At 44.0% G+C, this 27,467-nt stretch overlaps 1 protein-coding gene across 8 annotated transcripts in view; it reads right to left on the bottom strand.

Moving 5' to 3' along the window:
• DPP10 (dipeptidyl peptidase like 10) overlaps nucleotides 1-27,467 on the bottom strand; it is a 652,879-nt gene that overhangs the window by 106,087 nt on the left and 519,325 nt on the right. For 6 of the 8 annotated variants that reach the window (XM_077273449.1, XM_077273443.1, XM_077273442.1 and 3 more), the window contains one exon: nucleotides 6,732-6,926. The exons of 1 other annotated variant lie outside the window; for it this stretch is intronic. In XM_077273449.1, the coding sequence (XP_077129564.1) occupies nucleotides 6,732-6,926 (195 nt within the window). The remainder of the gene's footprint in view (nucleotides 1-6,731; nucleotides 6,927-27,467) is intronic. One more of the 8 variants, XR_013217894.1, reaches the window with a different exon arrangement.

Genomic DNA, 27,467 nt, shown 5'->3' with positions numbered 1-27,467 from the left:
AAGAATGTGATGGTGGGTTTCCCCATTCCTACAAGTCTGAATGATTCCATGGCGCTGGCTATTCAAATTGACCGGCGTTTGCGGGAGCGCAAGACCGCTAATCCTCTGGTGGTGTTGTCTGAACAAACACCTGATTTAATGCAATGTGATAGAATTCAGACTAGAAATGAGCGGAAAAATCATAGACGTCAGAATGGGTTGTGTTTTTACTGTGGTGATTCTACACATGTTATATCAGCATGCTCTAAACGCCTAACAAGGGTTGTTAGTCCTGTCGCCATTGGTAATTTGCAACCTAAATTTATTTTGTCTGTGACTTTAATTTGCTCATTGTCTTCTTACCCTGTTATGGCGTTTGTGGATTCAGGTGCTGCCCTGAGTCTTATGGATCTGTCATTTGCCAAGCGCTGTGGTTTTGTTCTTGAACCGTTGGTAAATCCTATTCCTCTTAGAGGTATTGATGCTACGCCATTGGCGGAAAATAAACCGCAGTTTTGGACGCAGGTAACCATGTGTATGACTCCTGAACATCGGGAGGTGATTCGTTTTCTTGTTCTGCATAAAATGCATGATTTGGTCGTTTTGGGTCTGCCATGGTTACAGACCCACAATCCAGTCTTGGATTGGAAGGCAATGTCTGTGTCAAGTTGGGGCTGTCAGGGAATTCATGCTGATTCCCCGCTGGTGTCTATTGCTTCCTCTACTCCTTCAGAAGTTCCAGAGTATTTGTCTGATTATCAGGATGTATTCAGCGAGTCCAGGTCCAGTGCTCTGCCTCCTCATAGGGACTGTGACTGCGCCATAGATTTGATTCCAGGTAGTAAATTTCCTAAGGGAAGACTATTTAATCTGTCTGTACCTGAGCATGCCGCAATGCGTTCGTATATCAAGGAGTCTCTGGAGAAGGGGCATATCCGTCCATCCTCTTCCCCTCTTGGTGCGGGATTCTTTTTTGTGGCCAAGAAGGACGGATCTTTGAGACCTTGTATTGACTATCGGCTTCTGAATAAAATCACTGTTAAATTTCAGTATCCTTTGCCTCTGTTGTCGGACTTGTTTGCCCGGATTAAAGGTGCCAAGTGGTTCACCAAGATAGATCTTCGTGGTGCGTACAACCTTGTGCGCATTAAGCATGGAGATGAATGGAAGACAGCATTTAATACGCCCGAAGGTCATTTTGAGTACTTGGTGATGCCTTTTGGGCTCTCTAATGCTCCCTCAGTGTTTCAGTCCTTTATGCATGATATTTTCCGGAAGTATCTGGATAAATTTATGATTGTTTATCTGGATGATATTCTGGTTTTCTCTGAAGATTGGGACTCACATGTGGAGCAGGTCAGGATGGTGTTTCAGGTTTTGCGTGAGAATGCTTTGTTTGTTAAGGGCTCAAAGTGTCTCTTTGGAGTACAGAAGGTTCCCTTTTTGGGGTTTATTTTTTCCCCTTCTGCTGTGGAGATGGACCCAGTCAAGGTCCGAGCTATTCATGATTGGATTGGACTCAACCCACGTCAGTTAAGAGTCTTCAGAAGTTCTTGGGTTTTGCTAACTTCTACCGTCGTTTTATCGCTAATTTTTCTAGCGTTGTTAAACCTTTGACGGATATGACCAAGAAAGGTTCTGATGTTGCTAACTGGGCTCCTGCAGCCGTGGAGGCGTTCCAAGAGTTGAAGCGCCGGTTTACTTCAGCGCCTGTTTTGTGCCAGCCTGATGTCTCACTTCCCTTTCAGGTCGAAGTGGATGCTTCTGAGATTGGGGCAGGGGCCGTTTTGTCGCAGAGAGGCCCTGGTTGCTCGGTAGTGAGACCATTTGCTTTCTTCTCTAGGAAGTTTTCGCCTGCTGAGCGGAATTATGATGTTGGCAATCGGGAGTTGCTGGCCATGAAGTGGGCATTTGAGGAGTGGCGTCATTGGCTCGAGGGTGCTAAGCATCGTGTGGTGGTCTTGACTGATCACAAAAATTTGATGTATCTCGAGTCTGCTAAACGCCTGAATCCTAGACAGGCCCGCTGGTCATTGTTTTTCTCCCGTTTTGACTTTGTGGTCTCGTATTTACCAAGTACAAAAAATGTGAAGGTTGATGCTCTTTCAAGGAGCTTTGTGCCTGACTCTCCTGGAGTCACAGAACCAGTTGGTATTCTTAAAGAGGGAGCTATCTTGCCGGCCATTTCTCCTGATTTGCGACGTGTGTTGCAGAGATTTCAGGCTGGTAGACCTGACTCTTGTCCACCTGACAGACTGTTTGTTCCTGATAAGTGGACCAGCAGAGTCATTTCCGAGGTTCATTCCTCGGTGTTGGCAGGGCATCCGGGAATTTTTGGCACCAGAGATCTGGTGGCTAGGTCCTTTTGGTGGCCTTCCTTGTCACGTGATGTGCGGTCATTTGTGCAGTCCTGTGGGACTTGTGCTCGAGCTAAGCCTTGCTGTTCTCGTGCCAGCGGGTTGCTCTTGCCCTTGCCTGTCCCGAAGAGGCCTTGGACACACATTTCCATGGATTTCATTTCAGATCTCCCGGTGTCTCAGGGCATGTCTGTCATCTGGGTGGTATGTGATCGCTTTTCTAAAATGGTCCATTTGGTTCCTTTGCCTAAGCTGCCTTCCTCTTCCGATCTGGTTCCTGTGTTCTTTCAGAATGTGGTTCGTTTACACGGCATTCCTGAGAATATTGTGTCTGACAGAGGATCCCAGTTTGTTTCCAGGTTCTGGCGATCCTTTTGTGCTAGGATGGGCATTGATTTGTCGTTTTCGTCTGCCTTTCATCCTCAGACTAATGGACAAACGGAGCAAACTAATCAGACTCTGGAGGCTTATTTGAGGTGTTTTGTTTCGGCAGATCAGGATGATTGGGTGACCTTCTTGCCGTTGGCTGAGTTTCCCCTTAATAATCGGGCTAGTTCCGCTACTTTGGTTTCGCCATTTTTCTGCAACTCTGGTTTCCATCCTCGTTTTTCCTCGGGACATGTGGAGTCTTCTGACTGTCCTGGGGTAGATTCTGTGGTGGATAGGTTGCAGCAGATCTGGAATCATGTGGTGGACAACTTAAAGTTGTCACAAGAGAAGGCTCAGCGTTTTGCCAACCGCCGCCGCGGTGTGGGTCCCCGACTTCCGACTTCGTGTTGGGGATTTGGTATGGCTGTCTTCTCGATTTGTTCCTATGAAGGTCTCCTCTCCTAAATTTAAGCCTCGCTTCATCGGTCCTTACAAGATATTGGAAATCCTTAATCCTGTGTCCTTTCGCTTGGATCTTCCGGTGTCGTTTGCCATTCACAACGTGTTCCATAGGTCTTTGTTGCGGCGGTACATTGTACCTGTGGTTCCTTCTGTTGAGCCTCCTGCTCCGGTGTTGGTTGAGGGCGAGTTGGAGTACGTGGTGGAGAAGATCTTGGATTCTCGTCTCTCCAGACGGAGGCTTCAGTATCTGGTCAAGTGGAAGGGCTATGATCAGGAGGATAATTCCTGGGTGGTTGCTTCTGATGTGCATGCGGCCGATTTAGTTTGTGCCTTTCACGCTGCTCATCCTGATCGCCCTGGTGGTCTTGGTGAGGGTTCGGTGACCCCTCCTTAAGGGGGGGGTACTGTTGTGAATTAGACTTTTTGGCTCCCTCTTGTGGTTACTAGTGATATGACTCTGGGATTGTCTTTCCTCAGTTTGGCACCCACCTGGGTCGTTAGTCCAGGGGTGTTGCTATATAAACTTCCTGGATCCTTAGTCCAGTGCCTGGCATCGTTGTAATCAGATCGTTTCTGTTTGCTCCTGTCTGCTGGTCCTGGTTCGTGCAAAATTAAGCTAAGTCTTGCTTCTTTGTTTTTTGGTTATTTGCTTTGCTCCTATTTTTGTCCAGCTTGTACTAAATGTGATTCCTGACTTTGCTGGAAGCTCTAGGGGGCTGGTGTTCTTCCCCCGGGCCGTTAGACGGTTCGGGGGTTCTTGAATATCCAGCGTGGATATTTTGATAGGGTTTTTGCTGACCATATAAGTCATCTTTCTATATTCTGCTATTAGCTAGTGGGCCTCTCTTTGCTAAATACCTAGCTCATTCTTACGTTTGTCTTTTCCTCTTACCTCACCGTTATTATTTGTTGGGGGCTTGTATCCAACTTTTGGGGTCTTTTCTCTGGAGGCAAGAAAGGTCTTTCTTTTCCCTTCTAGGGTTAGTTAGTTCTCCGGCTGGCGCGAGACGTCTAGAACCAACGTAGGCACGTTCCCCGGCTGCTGCTATTTGTGGTGCTAGGATTAGATATATGGTCAGCTCAGTTACCACTGCCCTATGAGCTGTTTTTTTGTGTTTGCAGACTTAGTAATTATTTCTGAGACCCTCTGCCATTGGGGTCATAACAGACCCCTACCCAAGGAAGAGGGAGGAGCTATTACATTGTGACCCCCTACCCAAGGAAGAGGGAGGAGCTATTACATTGTGACCCCTACCTAAGGAAGAGGGAGGAGCTATTACATTGTGACCCCTACCTAAGGAAGAGGGAGGAGCTATTACATTGTGACCCCTACCTAAGGAAGAGGGAGGAGCTATTACATTGTGATCCCTACCTAAGGAAGAGGGAGGACCTATTACATTGTGACCCCTACCTAAGGAAGAGGGAGGACCTATTACATTGTGACCCCTACCTACGGGAAGAGGAAGGAGCTATTACATTGTGACCCCTACCTAAGGAAGAGGGAGGAGCTATTACATTGTGACCCCTACCTAAGGAAGAAGGAGGAGCTATTACATTGTGACCCCTACCGAAGGAAGAGGGAGGAGCCATTACATTGTGACCCCTACCCAAGGAAGAGGGAGGAGCTATTACATTGTGACCCCTACCTAAGGAAGAGGGAGGAGCTATTACAATGTCACCCTCACCTACGGGAAAAGGGAGGAACAATTGATATTGACCTACATGGAGGAGAGGGATGACCAACTACAGTGTGACCCCGACCTACAGGAAGATGAAGGACATATCACAGTGTGATCCTGGCCTAAGGGAAGGAGGAGCCATTAGTGTATCTCTGACCCAAGGAAGAGGGAGGAGACATTACAGTGTGATCCTGAGCTACGGGAAGAATGAGTAGCCATTACAGTGTGACCCCCCAACCTACAGTAAGATGGAGGTCACATTACAGTGTGATCATGACCTATGGGAAGAGGGAGGATCCATTACAATGTCACCCTCAATCTACTAAAACTCTTGTGCATGTCCTCATCATCTCCCGCCTTGATTACTGCAACACCCTCCTCTGTGGCCTCCCCGCTAACTCTCTTGCACCACTCCAGTCTGTCCTCAACTCTGCTGCCCGGCTAATCCACCTCTCTCCTCGCTACTCCAGTTTCTCCCCTCTGCAAATGCCTCCACTGGCTCCCAATTCCCCAACAAATCCAGTTCAAGCTACTAACACTGATCTACAAAGCCATCCACAACCTGTCCCCTCCCTATATCTCTGAACTAATCTCCCGATATCTTCCCTCACGTAATCTCTGGTCCTCCCAAGACCTCCTTCTCTCCTCCACACTTATTTGTTCCTCACACAATCGCCTCCAAGATTTCTCCTGAATATCCCCCATCCTCTGGAATTCCATGCCTCAACACGTCCGATTATCCACCACCCTCGGATCCTTCAGACGGAACCTGAAAACCCATCTCTTCAGGAAAGCCTACAGCCTGCAATGACCATCCTGCCGCTTCACTACCACCCGAGCTGCCGCCTCACCACCATCAGAGCTGCTGCATCCCCGACCTTCTATCTCTTCCCCAATATCCCGTAGAATGTAAGTCCGCAAGGACAGGGTCCTCTCCACTCTGTACCAGTCTGTCAGTGTAAATTTGCTTACTGTAAACATTATCTATAACTTTGTATGTAACCCCTTTCTCATGTACAGCACCATGGAATTAATGGTGCTATATAATTAAATAATAATAATAATCCCCACCTACGGGAAGAGGGAAGACCCACTACAGTGTGTTACTAAACTATGGGAAGATGGAGGACTCATAACAGTGTGACCCCAACCTACGGGAAGAGGGAGGCACCATTACATTGTGACCATGAGGTATGGGAAGATGGAGGAGCCATTACATTGTGACCCTGAGGTATGGGAAGATGGAGGAGCCATTACATTGTGACCATGAGGTATGGGAAGATGAAGGAGCCATTACATTGTGACCCTGAGGTATGGGAAGATGGAGGAGCCATTACATTGTGACCATGAGGTATGGGAAGATGGAGGAGCCATTACATTGTGACCATGAGGTATGGGAAGATGGAGGAGCAATTACATTGTGACCATGAGGTATGGGAACAGGGAGGAGCCATTACCGTGTGATCCTGACCTACGGGAACAGGGAGGAGCCATTACAGTGTTACCCTGACCTACGGGAACAGGGAGGAGCCATTACCGTGTGATCCTGACCTACGGGAACAGGGTGGCCGTGACCTTGGAAACACGGAGTGTAGGGGAAATGCCATGGAGATGGCTGCAGGAAGAAATGATAATATTTGATATATATTAATGGACCGGGATGTGGCACAGTCTGTATACAGGATACTGGTGACGATTGATGGGTTTCAATGCTTTAATCACTCATTTTTAATGTCAAAGAACTACAACTCTCAGTGGACACATCCTGGTTTCTTGAGACACCATACATTTGTCATGAAGCATTATTATCTAGCTGTACAGAGCTGGATTCCGTCACCATGTGTGTACACCGAAAATACAGCAAATAAGAGGGGCTCATTCTCACTCTACAGCAGCTATTTGGTCCTTTACTTCCACAAATCCGAGTCCTCGGTGAACCTGCTGCAGGATTTTCAGTCCCTGAAACCCGCTGCCACGACCATCAAACCTCGCCACAATGATGTTTTCTGTGTTTATGAGAACCGAATCCCAACCAATATGGAACTTGTCCGTGACCAGCTGATTGCCTGGAGACTCATCCCTGAGAAAGCAACACACAGAGATGTCGGATGAAAAGGCGCAAGTATCCCGAGAAACAAAGACCTGGAAATAAGAAGAAACGAACAAGAGACAAATGGAAAGAAACCAAATAAAATCTACACCTGTCTCATATTAAGCTCAGTAAACACTAAATACTATGGTAATATCAGGTAACTACTACTGTAATATCCAGCAAATACTACCGCTACTATAAATACTACAGTAATATCCAGGAAATACTATAGTCACTATAAATACTACCGCCACTATAAATACTACTGTAATATCCAGCAAATACTACCGTTACTATACATACGACTGTAATATCCAGCAAATACTCCCGCGACTATAAATACTACAGTAATATCCAGGAAATACTACAGTCACTATAAATACTACAGTAATATCCAGGAAATACTACAGTCACTATAAATACTACAGTAATATCCAGGAAATACTACAGTCACTATAAATACTACAGTAATATCCAGGAAATACTATAGTCACTATAAATGCTACCGCTACTATAAATACTACAGTAATATCCAGGAAATACTCCCGCTACTATAAATACTACAGTAATATCCAGGAAATACTCCCGCTACTATAAATACTACAGTAATATCCAGGAAATACTACCGCCACTATAAATACTACTGTAATATCCAGCAAATACTACCGTTACTATACATACGACGGTAATATCCAGCAAATACTACCGCTACTATAAATACTACCTTAATATCCAGGAAATACTACAGTCACTATAAATACTACAGTAATATCCAGGAAATACTACAGTAACTATAAATACTACCGCCACTATAAATACTACTGTAATATCCAGCAAATACTACCGCTACTATAAGTACTACAGTAATATCCAGGAAATACTACAGTAACTATAAATACTACCGCCACTATAAATACTACTGTAATATCCAGCAAATACTACCGTTACTATACATACGACTGTAATATCCAGCAAATACTACCGCTACTATAAATACTACAGTAATATCCAGGAAATACTACAGTCACTATAAATACTACAGTAATATCCAGGAAATACTACAGTCGCTATAAATACTACCGCCACTATAAATACTACTGTAATATGCAGCAAATACTACCGCTACTATAAATACTACAGTAATATCCAGGAAATACTACAGTCACTATAAATACCACATTAATATCCAGGAAATACTACAGTTGCTATAAATACTACCCCGCCACTATAAATACTACTGTAATATCCAGCAAATACTACCGCTACTATACATACGACTGTAATATCCAGCAAATACTCCCGCTACTATAAATACTACAGTAATATCCAGGAAATACTACAGTCACTATAAATACTACAGTAATATCCAGGAAATACTATAGTCACTATAAATACTACCGCCACTATAAATACTACTGTAATATCCAGCAAATACTACCGCTACTATAAATACTACAGTAATATCCAGGAAATACTACAGTCACTATAAATACTACCGCCACTATAAATACTACTGTAATATCCAGCAAATACTACCGTTACTATACATACGACTGTAATATCCAGCAAATACTACCGCTACTATAAATACTACAGTAATATCCAGGAAATACTACAGTCACTATAAATACTACAGTAATATCCAGGAAATACTACAGTCGCTATAAATACTACCGCCACTATAAATACTACTGTAATATGCAGCAAATACTACCGCTACTATAAATACTACAGTAATATCCAGGAAATACTACAGTCACTATAAATACCACATTAATATCCAGGAAATACTACAGTTGCTATAAATACTACCGCCACTATAAATACTACTGTAATATCCAGCAAATACTACCGCTACTATACATACGACTGTAATATCCAGCAAATACTCCCGCTACTATAAATACTACAGTAATATCCAGGAAATACTACAGTCACTATAAATACTACAGTAATATCCAGGAAATACTATAGTCACTATAAATACTACCGCCACTATAAATACTACTGTAATATCCAGCAAATACTACCGCTACTATAAATACTACAGTAATATCCAGGAAATACTACAGTCACTATAAATACTACCGCCACTATAAATACTACTGTAATATCCAGCAAATACTACCGTTACTATACATACGACTGTAATATCCAGCAAATACTACCGCTACTATAAATACTACAGTAATATCCAGGAAATACTACAGTCACTATAAATACTACAGTAATATCCAGGAAATACTACAGTAACTATAAATACTACCGCCACTATAAATACTACTGTAATATCCAGGAAATACTACCGCTACTATAAATACTACAGTAATATCCAGGAAATACTACAGTAACTATAAATACTACCGCCACTATAAATACTACTGTAATATCCAGCAAATACTACCGCTACTATAAATACTACAGTAATATCCAGGAAATACTACAGTCACTATAAATACTACCGCCACCATAAATACTATTGTAAGATCCAGCAAATACTACCGCTACTATAAATACTACTGTAATATCCAGCAAATACTACAGCTACTATAAATACTACTGCAATATCCAGAAAATACTACAGTCGCTATAAATACTACAGTAATATCCAGGAAATACTACAGTCGCTATAAATACTACCGCCACTATAAATACTACTGTAATATGCAGCAAATACTACCGCTACTATAAATACTACTGTAATATCCAGGAAATACTACCGCTACTATAAATACTACAGTAATATCCAGGAAATACTACAGTAACTATAAATACTACCGCCACTATAAATACTACTGTAATATGCAGCAAATACTACCGCTACTATAAATACTACAGTAATATCCAGGAAATACTACAGTCACTATAAATACTACCGCCACCATAAATACTATTGTAAGATCCAGCAAATACTACAGCTACTATAAATACTACTGCAATATCCAGCAAATACTACAGCTACTATAAATACTACTGCAATATCCAGAAAATACTACAGTCACTATAAATACTACAGTAATATCCAGGAAATATTACAGTCGCTATAAATACTACCGCCACTATAAATACTACTGTAATATGCAGCAAATACTACAGCTACTATAAATACTACAGTAATATCCAGGAAATACTACAGTCACTATAAATACTACAGTAATATCCAGGAAATACTACAGTCGCTATAAATACTACCGCCACTATAAATACTACTGTAATATCCAGGAAATACTACAGTCACTATAAATACTACCGCCACCATAAATACTATTGTAAGATCCAGCAAATACTACCGCCACTATAAATACTACTGTAATATGCAGCAAATACTACCGCTACTATAAATACTACAGTAATATCCAGGAAATACTACAGTCGCTATAAATACTACAGTAATATCCAGGAAATACTACAGTCGCTATAAATACTACCGCCACTATAAATACTACTGTAATATGCAGCAAATACTACAGCTACTATAAATACTACAGTAATATCCAGGAAATACTACAGTCACTATAAATACTACAGTAATATCCAGGAAATACTACAGTCGCTATAAATACTACCGCCACTATAAATACTACTGTAATATGCAGCAAATACTACAGCTACTATAAATACTACAGTAATATCCAGGAAATACTACAGTCACTATAAATACTACAGTAATATCCAGGAAATACTACAGTCGCTATAAATACTACCGCCACTATAAATACTACTGTAATATCCAGGAAATACTACAGTCACTATAAATACTACCGCCACCATAAATACTATTGTAAGATCCAGCAAATACTACAGCTACTATAAACACTACTGCAATATCCAGCAAATACTACAGCTACTATAAACACTACTGCAATATCCAGCAAATACTACAGCTACTATAAATACTACTGTAATGTTCCACAAATACTACAGCTAATATAAATAATACAGTAACATCCAGCAAGTACCACCGCTACTATAAAGATAAGGTAGGGGGAAAAGGGAAGGAGTGGGAGTGTGGATAACATTAAACTTTATTGTAAATCATAAATTAAAATATAGTGTGTCATTAAAATACAAATCCATCCATCAAAGTGTATAGAAGATTACAGTGATTGTGTAACGCCCAAGACCCGAGCGATCAGACCTCAGAATAAACGTCCGATCCTAGTGAGACGCGTCATTAGTTGTTGGAATGAATACACTGTGGCGCGATGCCAATGTCACCCTGCCGCGCTGCCCATAACTCCCTGTAATAGAAGACCCAGAAAGCGTCCGCCGGATCGTTATTACATACAGGCTGGTGCCTTCTCAGACCCAGCAGTGACGCGGTTAATACGTACCACAAGTGCCAGCAATCTCCTGTCCAGACCCAGGTCGGCCCAGTGCTCTGCAGAAGGATCCGGTGGGGGCGAGCACTGATCAGGCACGTGTCTCCCCGCAGTGAGTGATAGCGCTACTAACTAGTGATGAGTGAGTGTGCTCGTTACTCGAGTTTTCCCAGCATGCTCGTAGATTATGTTTGTGTCCCCGCAGCGGCGTGATGAGCGGCTGTTAGACAACCTGAACACAAGCAGGGGTTGCCTCTTTGTTAGGGAATCCCCCATGTATTCAGGCTGACTAGCAGCCACAAATCATGCAGCTTCGGGGAACATAATCTACGAGCATGGCCAAGTTACTCGGAGAACACCCGAGCATGCTGGGAAAACTCGAGTAACAAGTATACTCGCTCATCACTATTACTAATTCCTCGCTGCAGGCTGCACTGTCTAAGGTCAATGCCCGTGTCTCCTCATGAGATCGTACAGGATAGGGTAGGAATGAATTGTGCCTATCTATATCAAAGGTCATGTCAGCTAGGCATATCGTCCCTGACGCGCGTTTCACCGGGCACACCGGCTTTCTCTAAGGGCCTCTAGGGTTATTTTCACTACTATAAAGAGCATTGTGATATCCAGCAAATACTACTGCCACTACAAATAGTACTGCAATTACAGAAAATACTACCGCTACTATAAATACTACCAATACCATAAATACTACTGTAATATCCAGCAAATACTACCGCCACTACAAATAGTACTGTAATTCCAGAAAATACTACCGCCACAACAAATAGTACTGTAATTCCAGAAAATACTACCGCCACAACAAATAGTACTGTAATTCCAGAAAATACTACCGCTACTATAACTACTACCAATACCATAAATACTACTGTAATATCCAGCAAATACTACCGCCACTACAAATAGTACTGTAATATCCAGAAAATACTACCGCCACAACAAATAGTACTGTAATTCCAGAAAATACTACCGCTACTATAAATAGTACTGTAATTCCAGAAAATACTACCGCTACTATAAATACTACCAATACCATAAATACTACTGTAATATCCAGCAAATACTACCGCCACTACAAATAGTACTGTAATATCCAGAAAATACTACCGCCACAACAAATAGTACTGTAATTCCAGAAAATACTACCGCCACAACAAATAGTACTGTAATTCCAGAAAATACTACCGCTACTATAAATACTACCAATACCATAAATACTACTGTAATATCCAGCAAATACTACCACCACTACAAATAGTACTGTAATTCCAGAAAATACTACCGCTACTATAAATAGTACTGTAATTCCAGAAAATACTACCGCCACAACAAATAGTACTGTAATTCCAGAAAATACTACTGCCACAACAAATAGTACTGTAATTCCAGAAAATACTACCGCCACAACAAATAGTACTGTAATTCCAGAAAATACTACCGCTACTATAAATAGTACTGTAATTCCAGAAAATACTACCGCTACTATAAATACTACCAATACCAATACCATAAATACTACTGTAATATCCAGCAAATACTACCGCCACTACACCCTAATTTGATCAGCTTCTATGAAGAGGTAAGTTCAGGACTGGACCAAGGGAACCCAGTGGACGTAGTATATATGGACTTTTCCAAAGCTTTTGATACGGTGCCACACAAAAGGCTGTTACATAAAATGAGAGTAATGGGGATAGGGGAAAATATGTGTAAGTGGGTTGAGAGCTGGCTCAGGGATAGGAAACAAAGGGTGGTTATTAATGGAGCACACTCGGACTGGGTCACGGTTAGTAGTGGGGTACCACAGGGGTCAGTATTGGGCCCTCTTCTTTTTAACATATTTATTAATGACCTTGTAGGGGGCATTCAGAGTAGAATTTCAATATTTGCAGATGACACTAAACTCTGCAGGGTAATCAATACAGAGGAGGACAATTTTATATTACAGGATGATTTATGTAAACTAGAAGCTTGGGCTGATAAATGGCAAATGAGCTTTAATGGGGATAAATGTAAGGTCATGCACTTGGGTAGAAGTAATAAGATGTATAACTATGTGCTTAATTCTAAAACTCTGGGCAAAACCGTCAATGAAAAAGACCTGGGTGTATGGGTGGATGACAAACTCGTATTCAGTGGCCAGTGTCAGGCAGCTGCTACAAAGGCAAATAAAATAATGGGATGCAGTAAAAGAGGCATAGATGCTCATGAGGAGAACATAATTTTACCTCTATACAAGTCACTAGTGCGACCACACTTAGAATACTGTGCACAGTTCTGGTCTCCGGGGTATAAGAAAGACATAGCTGAACTGGAGCGGGTGCAGAGAAGAGCGACCAAGGTTATTAGAGGACTGGGGGGTCTGCAATACCAAGATAGGTTATTACACTTGGGGCTATTTAGTTTGGAAAAACGAAGACTAAGGGGTGATCTTATTTTAATGTATAAATATATGAGGGGACAGTACAAAGACCTTTCTGGTGATCTTTTTAATCATAGACCTGAGACAGGGACAAGGGGGCATCCTCTACGTCTGGAGGAAAGAAGGTTTAATCATAATAACAGACGCGGATTCTTTACTGTAAGAGCAGTGAGACTATGGAACTCTCTGCCGTATGATGTTGTAATGAGTGATTCATTAATTAAATTTAAGAGGGGACTGGATACCTTTCTGGAAAGGTATAATGTTACAGGGTATATACACTAGATTCCTTGATAAGGCGTTGATCCAGGGAACTAGTCTGATTGCCGTATGTGGAGTCGGGAAGGAATTTTTTTCCCCATGGTGGAGTTACTCTTTGCCACATGGGTTTTTTTTGCCTTCCCCTGGATCAACATGTTAGGGCTTGTTAGGTTAGGCTATGGGGTGAACTAGATGGACTTAAAGTCTTCCTTCAACCTTAATAACTATGTAACTATGTAACTACAAATAGTACTGTAATTCCAGAAAATACTACCGCCACAACAAATAGTACTGTAATTCCAGAAAATACTACCGCCACAACAAATAGTACTGTAATTCCAGAAAATACTACCGCCACAACAAATAGTACTGTAATTCCAGAAAATACTACCACTACTATAAATACTACCAATACCATAAATACTACTGTAATATCCAGCAAATACTACCGCCACTACAAATAGTACCGTAATTACAGAAAATACTACCGCTACTATAAATAGTACTGTAATAGCAATCAAATACTACCGCCAATACAAATAGTACTATAATTACAGAAAATACTACCGCTACTATAAATAGTACTGTAATAGCAATCAAATACTACCGCCACTACAAATAGTACTGTTATTACAGAAAATACTACCACTACTATAAATAGTACTATAATATCCAGCAAATACTACCGTTACAATAAATACTGCCGGCGCTATAAATACTACTATAATTGGAGCAAAAAAAGGGTTATTTACACCCTGCTGATTATGACAATGCTGTGCCTCTAGGGTTAATTACACCCTGCTGATTATGGCTATGCTGTGCCTCTAGGGTTAGTAACACCCTGCTGATTATGGCTATGCCGTGACTCTAGGGTTAGTTACACCTGCTGATTATGGCTATGCCGTGACTCTAGGGTTAGTTACACCCTGCTGATTATGGCTATGCTGTGCCTCTAGGGTTAGTTACACCCTGCTGATTATGGCTATGCCGTGACTCTAGGGTTAGTTACACCTGCTGATTATGGCTATGCCGTGCCTCTAGGGTTATTTACACCCTGCTGATTATGGCTATGCTGTGCCTCTGGGGTTAGTTACACCCTGCTGATTATGGCTATGCTGTGTCTCTAGGGTTAGTTACACCCTGCTGATTATGGCTATGCCGTGCCTCTAGGGTTAGTTACACCCTGCTGATTATGGCTATGCTGTGTCTCTAGGGTTAGTTACACCCTGCTGATTATGGCTATGCCGTGCCTCTAGGGTTAGTTACACCCTGCTGATTATGGCTATGCCGTGACTCTAGGGTTAGTTACACCCTGCTGATTATAGCTATGCTGTGCCTCTAGGGCTAGTTACACCCTGCTGTGTTGTGAATTTGCTTTTTGCTCCCTCTAGTGGTTACTAGTTTTTTGACTCTGGTTTTTCTGTCTTTCCTTTTATCCGCACCTGGGTCGTTAGTTAGGGGTGTTGCTATATAAGCTCCCTGGACCTTCAGTTCAATGCCTGGCAACGTAGTTATCAGAGCTAGTCTGCTGTGCTCTTGTCTACTGATCCTGGTTCCAGTTATATCAGCTAAGTCTGCCTTTTGCTTTTTGCTATTTGTTTTGGTTTTGTATTTTTGTCCAGCTTGTTCCTAATCTATATCCTGACCTTTGCTGGAAGCTCTAGGGGGCTGGTGTTCTCCCCCCGGACCGTTAGACGGTTCGGGGGTTCTTGAATTTCCAGTGTGGATTTTGATAGGGTTTTTGTTGACCATATAAGTTACCTTTCTTTATTCTGCTATCAGTAAGCGGGCCTCTCTGTGCTAAACCTGGTTCATTTCTGTGTTTGTCATTTCCTCTTACCTCACCGTTATTATTTGTGGGGGGCTTCTATCCAGCTTTGGGGTTCCCTTCTCTGGAGGCAAGAAAGGTCTTTGTTTTCCTCTACTAGGGGTAGCTAGATTCTCCGGCTGGCGCGTGTCATCTAGAATCAACGTAGGAATGATCCCCGGCTACTTCTAGTGTTGGCGTTAGGAGTAGATATATGGTCAACCCAGTTACCACTGCCCTATGAGCTGGATTTTTGTATTCTGCAGACTTCCACGTTCCTCTGAGACCCTCGCCATTGGGGTCATAACAGTTTGCCAGGCCAGTATTAAATGTTTAATGCATTGCAGAAGAGGGATTATAAGAAAGAAGATTCTGAGTTTTTTTTTTTTTCTTTCTCCTTCCCCTTTACCTCAGAGTGGCTATGCTTGCTGCAGACATGAATGTCCAGACCTTGATTACAAGTGTGGACCAGCTGGCTACTCGTGTGCAGGGCATACAAGACTATGTTATCAGAAATCCTAGGTCAGAACCTAAAATACCGATTCCTGAACTGTTTTCCGGAGACAGGTTTAAGTTTAGGAATTTCGTGAATAATTGTAAATTGTTTTTGTCCCTGAGACCCTGTTCATCTGGAGACTTTGCTCAGCAAGTAAAAATTGTTATTTCGTTCTTACGGGGCGACCCTCAGGATTGGGCTTTTTCGCTGGCGCCAGGAGATCCGGCATTGGCTGATCTTGATGCGTTTTTTCTGGCGCTCGGTTTACTTTATGAGGAACCCAATCTTGAGATTCAGGCAGAAAAGGCCTTGCTGGCTATGTCTCAGGGGCAGGACGAGGCTGAAGTGTATTGCCAAAAATTTCGGAAATGGTCCGTGCTGACACATTGGAACGAGTGTGCACTGGCCGCTAATTTTAGAAATGGCCTTTCTGAAGCCATTAAGAATGTTATGGTGGGTTTTCCCATTCCCACAGGTCTGAATGATACTATGGCACTGGCTATTCAAATTGACCGGCGGTTGCGGGAGCGCAAAACCGCAAATTCCCTCATGGTGTTGTCTGAACAGACACCTAATTCGGTGCAATGTGATAGAAAAACCGCAAATTCCCTCATGGTGTTGTCTGAACAGACACCTGATTTAATGCAATGTGATAGAATCCTGACTAGAAATGAGCGGAAAATTCATAGACGCCGGAATGGCTTGTGCTACTACTGTGGTGATTCTACACATGTTATCTCAGCATGCTCTAAACGTATAGCTAAGGTTGTTAGTCCTGTCACCGTTGGTAATTTGCAACCTAAATTTATTCTGTCTGTAACTTTGATTTGCTCACTGTCGTCTTATCCTGTCATGGCGTTTGTAGATTCAGGTGCTGCCCTGAGTCTCATGGATCTCTCATTTGCTAAGCGCTGTGGTTTTACTCTTGAACCATTGGAAAATCCTATTCCTCTTAGGGGTATTGATGCTACGCCATTGGCAGCAAATAAACCGCAGTATTGGACACAAGTTACCATGTGCATGACTACTGAACACCGCGAGGTGATACGTTTCCTGGTTTTACATAAAATGCATGATTTGGTTGTTTTAGGGCTGCCATGGTTACAGACCCATAATCCAGTCCTGGACTGGAAGGCTATGTCAGTCTCAAGTTGGGGCTGTCGTGGTATTCATGGGGATTCCCTGCCTGTGTCTATTGCTTCTTCTACGCCTTCGGAAGTTCCGGAGTATTTGTCGGATTATCAGGATGTCTTCAGTGAGTCTGAGTCCAGTGCACTGCCTCCTCATAGGGACTGTGACTGTGCTATAGATTTGATCCCTGGCAGTAAATTTCCTAAGGGAAGACTGTTTAATCTGTCGGTACCTGAACATACCGCTATGCGTTCATATATCAAGGAGTCTCTGGAGAAAGGACATATTCGTCCGTCTTCTTCCCCTCTTGGTGCGGGATTCTTTTTTGTGGCAAAAAAGGACGGATCTTTGAGGCCTTGTATTGATTATCGGCTTTTAAATAAGATCACTGTCAAATTTCAGTATCCTTTACCGCTGTTATCTGACTTGTTTGCCCGGATTAGGGGTGCCAAGTGGTTCACCAAGATAGACCTTCGTGGTGCGTACAACCTTGTGCGCATTAAGCAAGGTGATGAATGGAAAACCGCATTCAATACGCCCGAAGGTCATTTTGAGTACTTGGTGATGCCTTTTGGGCTCTCCAATGCGCCTTCAGTTTTTCAGTCCTTTATGCATGACATCTTCCGGAAGTATCTGGATAAATTTTTGATTGTTTATCTGGATGATATTTTGGTTTTTTCTGATAATTGGGATTCACATGTGGAGCAGGTCAGGTTGGTCTTTAAAATTTTGCGTGAAAATTCTTTGTTTGTCAAGGGCTCAAAGTGTCTCTTTGGTGTACAGAAGGTTCCCTTTTTGGGGTTCATTTTTTCCCCTTCTGCTGTGGAGATGGACCCAGTCAAGGTTCGAGCTATTCTTGATTGGACTCAGCCCTCGTCAGTTAAGAGTCTTCAGAAATTCTTGGGTTTCGCTAACTTCTACCGTCGTTTTATCGCTAATTTTTCTAGCATTGTGAAACCTTTGACGGATATGGCCAAGAAGGGCTCCGATGTAGCCAACTGGGCTCCTGCTGCCGTGGAGGCTTTCCAGGAGTTGAAACGCCGGTTTACTTCGGCGCCTGTTTTGTGCCAGCCCGATGTCTCACTTCCCTTTCAGGTTGAGGTGGATGCTTCAGAGATTGGAGCGGGGGCCGTTTTGTCGCAGAGAGGCCCTGGTTGCTCTGTTATGAAACCTTGTGCCTTTTTCTCTAGGAAGTTTTCGCCTGCCGAGCGAAATTATGATGTGGGCAATCGGGAGTTGTTGGCCATGAAATGGGCATTTGAGGAGTGGCGTCATTGGCTCGAGGGTGCTAAGCATCGTGTGGTGGTCTTGACTGATCACAAAAATCTGATGTATCTCGAGTCTGCTAAACGCCTTAATCCGAGACAGGCCCGCTGGTCATTGTTTTTCTCCCGCTTTGATTTTGTTGTCTCGTATTTACCAGGTTCAAAGAATGTGAAGGCCGATGCTCTTTCTAGGAGCTTTGTGCCTGATGCTCCTGGAGTCGCTGATCCTGTTGGTATTCTTAAAGATGGAGTTATCTTGTCAGCTATTTCTCCGGATCTGCGACGTGTGTTGCAGAGATTTCAGGCGGATAGGCCTGAGTCTTGTCCACCTGACAGACTGTCCCGGATAAGTGGACCAGCAGAGTCATTTCCGAGGTTCATTCCTCGGTGTTGGCAGGTCACCCGGGAATTTTTGGCACCAGAGATCTGGTGGCCAGGTCCTTTTGGTGGCCTTCTTTGTCAAGGGATGTGCGGTCATTTGTGCAGTCCTGTGGGACTTGTGCTCGAGCTAAGCCTTGCTGTTCTCGTGCCAGCGGTTTGCTCTTGCCCTTGCCTGTCCCGAAGAGACCTTGGACACATATCTCCATGGATTTCATTTCTGATCTTCCGCTATCTCAGGGCATGTCCGTTATCTGGGTGATATGTGATCGCTTCTCCAAGATGGTCCATTTGGTTCCTTTGCCTAAGCTGCCTTCCTCTTCCGATCTGGTTCCTGTGTTTTTCCAGAACGTGGTTCGTTTGCACGGCATCCCTGAGAATATTGTGTCAGACAGAGGATCCCAGTTCGTTTCCAGGTTCTGGCGATCCTTTTGTAGTAGGATGGGCATTGATTTGTCGTTTTCGTCTGCTTTCCATCCTCAGACTAATGGACAGACGGAGCGAACCAATCAGACTTTGGAGGCTTATTTGAGGTGTTTTGTCTCTGCTGATCAGGACGATTGGGTGACATTCTTGCCGTTGGCTGAGTTTGCCCTTAATAATCGGGCTAGTTCCGCCACCTTGGTTTCGCCTTTTTTCTGCAACTCTGGTTTCCATCCTCGCTTTTCTTCGGGTCATGTGGAGCCTTCTGACTGTCCTGGGGTGGATTCTGTGGTGGATAGGTTGCAGCGGATCTGGAATCATGTGGTGGACAACTTGAAGTTGTCACAGGAGAGGGCTCAGCGCTTTGCCAACCGCCGCCGCGGTGTGGGTCCCCGACTACGCGTTGGGGATTTGGTATGGCTTTCTTCCCGCTTTGTTCCTATGAAGGTCTCCTCTCCCAAATTTAAACCTCGTTTTATTGGGCCTTACAAGATATTGGAAATCCTTAATCCTGTATCTTTTCGTCTGGATCTTCCTGTGTCGTTTGCTATTCACAATGTGTTTCATAGGTCCTTGTTGCGGCGGTACATTGTGCCTGTAGTTCCTTCTGCTGAGCCTCCTGCTCCGGTGTTGGTTGAGGGCGAGTTGGAGTACGTGGTGGAGAAGATCTTGGATTCTCGCCTCTCCAGGCGGAGGCTTCAGTACCTGGTCAAGTGGAAGGGCTATGGTCAGGAGGATAATTCCTGGGTGGTCGCCTCTGATGTTCCTGCGGCCGATTTAGTTCGTGCCTTTCATGCCGCTCATCCTGATCGCCCTGGTGGTCGTGGTGAGGGTTCGGTGACCCCTCACTAAGGGGGGGGTACTGTTGTGAATTCGCTTTTTGCTCCCTCTAGTGGTTACTAGTTTTTTGACTCTGGTTTTTCTGTCATTCCTTTTATCCGCACCTGGGTCGTTAGTTAGGGGTGTTGCTATATAAGCTCCCTGGACCTTCAGTTCTATGCCTGGCAACGTAGTTATCAGAGCTAGTCTGCTGTGCTCTTGTCTACTGATCCTGGTTCCAGTTATATCAGCTAAGTCTGCCTTTTTGCTTTTTGCTATTTGTTTTGGTTTTGTATTTTTGTCCAGCTTGTTCCAAATCTATATCCTGATCTTTGCTGGAAGCTCTAGGGGGCTGGTGTTCTCCCCCCGGACCGTTAGACGGTTCGGGGGTTCTTGAATTTCCAGTGTGGATTTTGATAGGGTTTTTGTTGACCATATAAGTTACCTTTCTTTATTCTGCTATCAGTAAGCGGGCCTCTCTGTGCTAAACCTGGTTCATTTCTGTGTTTGTCATTTCCTCTTACCTCACCGTTATTATTTGTGGGGGGCTTCTATCCAGCTTTGGGGTCCCCTTCTCTGGAGGCAAGAAAGGTCTTTGTTTTTCCTCTACTAGGGGTAGTTAGATTCTCCGGCTGCAGCGTGTCATCTAGAATCATCGTAGGAATGATCCCCGGCTACTTCTAGTGTTGGCGTTAGGTGTAGATATATGGTCAACCCAGTTACCACTGCCCTATGAGCTGGTTTTTTGTATTCTGCAGACTTCCACGTTCCTCTGAGACCCTCGCCATTGGGGTCATAACACTGCTGATTATGGCTATGCTGTGTCTCTAGGGTTAGTTACACCCTGCTGATTATGGCTATGCCGTGCCTCTAGGGTTAGTTACACCCTGCTGATTATGGCTATGCCGTGACTCTAGGTTAGTTACACCCTGCTGATTATAGCTATGCTGTGCCTCTAGGGTTAGTTACACCCTGCTGATTATGGCTATGCCGTGCCTCTAGGGTTAGTTACACCCTGCTGATTATAGCTATGCTGTGCCTCTAGGGTTAGTTACACCCTGCTGATTATGGCTATGCAGTGCCTCTAGGGTTAGTTACACCCTGCTGATTATGGCTATGCCGTGCCCCTAGGGTTAGTTACACCCTGCTGATTATGGCTATGCCGTGACTCTAGGGTTAGTTACACCCTGCTGATTATGGCTATGCTGTGTCTCTAGGGTTAGTTACACCCTGCTGATTATGGCTATGCCGTGCCTCTAGGGTTAGTTACACCCTGCTGATTATAGCTATGCTGTGCCTCTAGGGTTAGTTACACCCTGCTGATTATGGCTATGCAGTGCCTCTAGGGTTAGTTACACCCTGCTGATTATGGGTAGGCTGTGTCTCTAGGGTTAGTTACACTCCCTGACAGAAGTTATGTCGCTTATCCATGTTATGTAAATAAAAGCTTATAACCTGACGTTAAATTCCTCCATTAGTTGTATAAATCATTCTTTTGAAATCTGAAACCCTCCAAAATGTGGTTTAGGTTAAAAAAATAAATTAGCATCAATGCAGAAATATTGATCAGTTAATGGACACAGAATGGTCAGATTTTGGCAAGACAAAAGTTTTGTCGCCTGGTCATATAATGCACCCAATCCTAGTTTACATCCTCATCTGTGCTCAATAAATGATCGGATAATTAGTGTGTGTGTATAAAAAGAAACCCAGCACCCCAGACCTTTACTTGAACTGCAACTTGAGCTGACAACATGGCAAAAATCCACCCTGCAACCAAAGCCTGGATTATCAGGAGGCTGAAGACCAGATCCACTGCAGAGGTGGCTGGCACCTTTAATGTGTCTCAGCATCAAGTACAAAGAATTAAAAAAAGATTTTAGGAGACCAAGCCCAGGTCCGGCAGAACCCGCAAGACAACTGCTCAGGAGGAACGTTTGTTGGTTAGAAAATCCAGAGTAAGCCCCTCTTCCACTGCAGCAGAGCTCCAACAGGCCTGGTCGCCTCAAGTCCCTGTGTCAACTAGAACAGTTTGTAGGATTCTGTCTCAAAATGGCCTCCATGGTCGAATCAGTGCCCAGAAGCCAGCACTAAACAAAAGGCACATAAAAAAACGTGTGGCATTTGCAAAGTCCCACAGCCTGCTAAACAGATGGAGGCTGGAAAAGCGGCAGAAGGTGGGTTTCACTGATGAATCTTCAGTAGAATTACACCACAGCTGCCGCAAATACTGCAGGAGACCTACTGGAGCCCGTATGGATCCAAAATACACCCAGAAAACAGTTACATTTGGTGGTGGAAAGATCATGGTCTGGGGTTACATTCAGTATGGGGGTGTGCAAAACATTTGCAAGGTGGAAGGGAATATCAATAGTCTAAAAGATCAAGAAGTATTAGCTTCCTCTTATATTCCAAATCATAAAAGGGGTCAAATTCTGCAGCAGGATGGTGCTCCATCTCATACATCCATCTCTACAACAAAGTTCCTCTAGGCAAAAAAGATCAAGGTGCTCAAGGACTGGCCAGCCCAGTCACCAGACATGAACATCATTGAGCATGTTTGGGGTAGGATGAAAGAGGAAGCTTGGAAGACAAAACCAAAAGAATCTAGATGAACTCTGGGAGGCATGTAGGACTGCATTCTTCGCTATTCCTGATGACTTCATTATTAAATTGTATGAATCATTGTTGCAGTCCTTCAAGCTCATGGAAGTCACACAAAATATTAAATATGACTCTAATAGCACCACAACTTCATTCACCAATGTTATGCAACATATATTTGTATTGTAAGTTAATTATTTGTTTGAATATCACATTACTTTCTGTGGGCAACAAAACTTTTGTCTTGCCAAAATCTGACCATTCTGTGTCCATTAACTGATCAATATTTCTGCATTGATGCCAATTTATTTTCTTAACCTAAACCACATTTCGGAGGGTTTCAGCTTTCAAAAGAATAATTTATACAACCAATGGATGAATTTAACGTCAGGTTATAAGCTTTTATTTACATAACATGGATGAGCGACATAACTTCTGTCAGGGAGTGTACACCCTGCTGATTATGGCTATGCCGTGCCCCTAGGGTTAGTTACACCCTGCTGATTATGGCTATGCCGTGCCCCTAGGGTTAGTTACACCCTGCTGATTATGGCTATGCCGTGCCCCTAGGGTTAGTTACACCCTGCTGATTATGGCTATGCCGTGCCCCTAGGGTTAGTTAAACCCTGCTGATTATGACTATGCCGTGCCTCTAGGGTCAGTTACACCCTGCTGAGTATGGCTATGCCGTGCCCCTAGGGTTAGTTACACCCTGCTGATTATGGCTATGCCGTGCCTCTAGGGTTAGTTACACCCTGCTAATTATGGCTATGCCGTGCCCCTAGGGTTAGTTACACCCTGCTGATTATGGCTATGCTGTGCCTCGAGGGTTAGTTACACCCTGCTGATTATGGCTATGCCGTGCCCCTAGGGTTAGTTACACCCTGCTGATTATGGCTATGCTGTGCCTCTAGGGTTAGTTACACCCTGCTGATTATGGCTATGCCATGCCTCTAGGGTTAGTTGAACCCTGCTGATTATGACTATGCTGTGCCTCTAGGGTTAGTTACACCCTGCTGATTATGGCTATGCCGTGCCTCTAGGGTTAGTTACACCCTGCTGATTATGGCTATGCCGTGCCTCTAGGGTTAGTTACACCCTGCTGATTATGGCTATGCCGTGCCTCTAGGGTTAGTTACACCCTTCTGCAGCGCCCCAGAGTTCTGGTCGTTGCAGTACTGTGGCTTCGCCGCTAAGGGGAGCCATGGTACGTTCGATGGCACCGAAGGAGTTCCTCCAATCAGGTATCACAGACACCAATATGTTTCACAGCTGGGCCTCCGGGGGGAGCTAAGGGTGCTATTCATTAGGCCACTCCCCACCATAGTGGGTAAACTGGGGGTCAGGCAGAAAGTTAGAGAGAACGCTGACGGGATTGAACGGAGCAACACCCTGTGGCAGGGGGTGTTGTGAAGGGAGAGACTGTAGGGTCTCTGCCAGGGGTGGGATCCTGGCAGAGGCTTGGCATTGAAAGAACGTAACGGGTCCGCGCAGGCTCCTGGAAGCGGCGGGACTCAAGGAAAGGACTAGAAGCGAGACAGATTGTGCTGAGTGAGAAACGAGATCAAGCAGAAGGAGAATACCAGCAGGGGTTGTGCTGAAAGAGGCAGCACCTTGCTGAGGCGCAATACCGGTGGCCGGAACGCCGAGGGAGTGGATTAGAATACAGCTTCAAGCCATACTCCAAACAGCGGCAGGACAGTCGGTCTCAGGCGGGCTGTCTACCACATATCACCTATGAAGTCTTGGGGGGCAATTGCGGGAGAGGGGCGTCTCTAGGGTCCCGGAAGAACTCCAGGCCTACCTGACAAACGGGTGCCATTCCAACCTGAATACAGGGAAGGGGTGGATTACAGAGGAACATCAAATCGAGTTGTGAGGGAACTTAAGAAACAGACACAACCGTTGTGGGGTTACTTTCCGTAAGCACAGCAGGGAAGGACTACAACACATAGCGCTAGAAGGAAGGCACAGATTTCCACCTGAGAGGAGAACTGTTGTGAATTTGGATTCTGGGCTCCCCCGGTGGCTACTGGTGGAATTGAACTGGTGTTTTCATCTTCTCTGTTCACCTGTTCCCATCAAGATGTGGGAGTCACTATATAACCTTGCTGCTCTGTTAGTTGCTTGCCGGTCAACAATGTTATCAGAAGCCTCTCTGTGCTTGTTCCTGCTCCTAGACAACTACTAGATAAGTTGGACTCTTGTCCATGTTTGTTTTTGCATTTTTGTTCCAGTTCACAGCTGTAGTTTCGTTACTGTATCTGGAAAGCTCTTGTGAACAGGAATTGCCACTCTGGTGTTATGAGTTAATGCCAGAGTTTTAAAGTAATTCCTGGATGGTGTTTTTATAGGGTTTTCAGCTGACCATGAAAGTGTCCTTTCTGTCTTCTGCTATGTAGTAAGTGGACCTCAAATTTGCTAAACCTATTTTCATACTACGTTTGTTATTTCATCTTAATTCACCGCCAATACATGTGGGGGGCCTCTGTCTCCTTTTGGGGTATTTCTCTAGAGGTGAGCTAGGACTAATATTTTCCTCTGCTAGCATTATTTAGTCCTCCGGCTGGTGCTGGGCATCTAGAATCAACGTAGGCATGCTACCCGGCCACTGCTAGTTGTGTGTTAGGTTTAGTTCATGGTCAGCTCAGTTCCCATCTTCCAAGAGCTAGTTCCTATATATGCTGATGCTATGTTCTCTTGCCATTGAGAACATGACAGTTTGACCGGCCCACAAAGTGTTAATTGTTTGGGCTGAAGCAGGAGAAAAAGAAGTGTTTAAGGGAATTTTTTTTTTTTTTTCCCTCAGAGTTTTGCTGCCTAGCCCTTAATTGCTGTCTAGCTGCTTCTTACCTCCTCTTAACCCTTGTATGGCTCTGTGTCCACCTGTTTGTAATGGATCTTCAGAGTGTAACTGCAGGTTTGAATAATCTCGCCACGAAGGTACAAAATTTGCAAGACTTTGTTTTTCATGCACCTGTATCTGAGCCGAGAATTCCTTGGCCGGAATTTTTCTCGGGGAATAGATCTGGGTTTCAGAATTTTCGAAATAATTGCAAATTATTTTTGTCCCTGAAATTTCGCTCTGCCGGAGACCCTGCACAGCAGGTCAGGATTGTGATTTCCTTGCTCCGGGGCGACCCTCAAGACTGGGCTTTTTCATTGACACCAGGGGATCCTGCGTTGCTCAATGTGGATGCGTTTTTTCTGGCCTTGGGGTTGCTTTATGACGAACCTCATTTGGAGCTTCAGGCAGAAAAAACTTTGATGTCCCTATCTCAGGGGCAAGATGAAGCGGAAATTTACTGTCAAAGATTCCGTAAATGGTCTGTGCTTACTCAGTGGAATGAGTGCGCCCTGGCAGCGACTTTCAGAGAGGGTCTCTCTGATGCCATTAAGGATGTTATGGTGGGGTTCCCTGTGCCTGCGGGTCTGAATGAGTCCATGACAATGGCTATTCAGATCGATAGGCGTTTGCGGGAGCGCAAACCAGTGCACCATCTGGCGGTGTCCACTGAGAAGTCGCCAGAGAGTATGCAGTGTGATAGAATTCTGTCCCGAAGCGAGCGGCAGAATTTTAGACGGAAAAATGGGTTGTGTTTCTATTGTGGTGATTCTACTCATGTTATATCAGCATGCTCTAAGCGCACTAAAAAGCTTGATAAATCTGTTTCCATTTGCACCTTACCGTCTAAGTTTATTCTATCTGTGACCTTGATTTGCTCTTTGTCATCTATTACCACGGACGCCTATGTCGACTCTGGCGCCGCTTTGAGTCTTATGGATTGGTCCTTTGCCAAACGCTGTGGGTATGATTTAGAGCCTTTGGAGACTCTTATTCCTCTGAAGGGGATTGACTCCACCCCATTGGCTAATAATAAACCACAATACTGGACACAAGTAACTATGCGTATTAATCCGGATCACCAGGAGATTATTCGCTTTCTGGTGCTGTATAATCTACATGATGATTTGGTGCTAGGATTGCCTTGGCTGCAATCTCACAACCCAGTCCTCGACTGGAGAGCTATGTCTGTGTTGAGCTGGGGATGTAAGGGGGCTCATGGGGATGTACCTGTGGTTTCCATTTCATCATCTATTCCCTCTGAAATTCCTGAGTTCCTGTCTGACTATCGTGACGTCTTTGAAGAATCCAAGCTTGGTTCATTACCTCCGCACCGAGAGTGCGATTGTGCCATAGATTTAATCCCGGGTAGTAAATACCCAAAGGGTCGTTTATTTAATCTGTCTGTGCCTGAACATGCTGCTATGCGAGAATATATAAAGGAGTCCTTGGAAAAGGGACATATTCGTCCATCGTCATCTCCCTTAGGAGCCGGTTTTTTCTTTGTGTCAAAAAAAGACGGCTCTTTGAGACCATGTATCGATTATCGGCTTTTGAATAAAATCACTGTAAAATATCAATACCCATTGCCGTTGCTGACTGATTTGTTTGCTCGCATAAAGGGGGCCAAGTGGTTCTCTAAGATTGACCTTCGTGGGGCGTATAATTTGGTGCGAATCAGGCAGGGGGATGAGTGGAAAACCGCATTTAATACGCCCGAGGGCCACTTTGAGTATTT

This window comes from Ranitomeya variabilis, chromosome 7, assembly GCF_051348905.1.
Source record: "Ranitomeya variabilis isolate aRanVar5 chromosome 7, aRanVar5.hap1, whole genome shotgun sequence".
NCBI lineage: Eukaryota > Metazoa > Chordata > Amphibia > Anura > Dendrobatidae > Ranitomeya > Ranitomeya variabilis.
The sequence above is the reverse complement of the archived record's forward strand: the minus strand, read 5'-3'. Positions and strand labels throughout refer to the sequence as shown.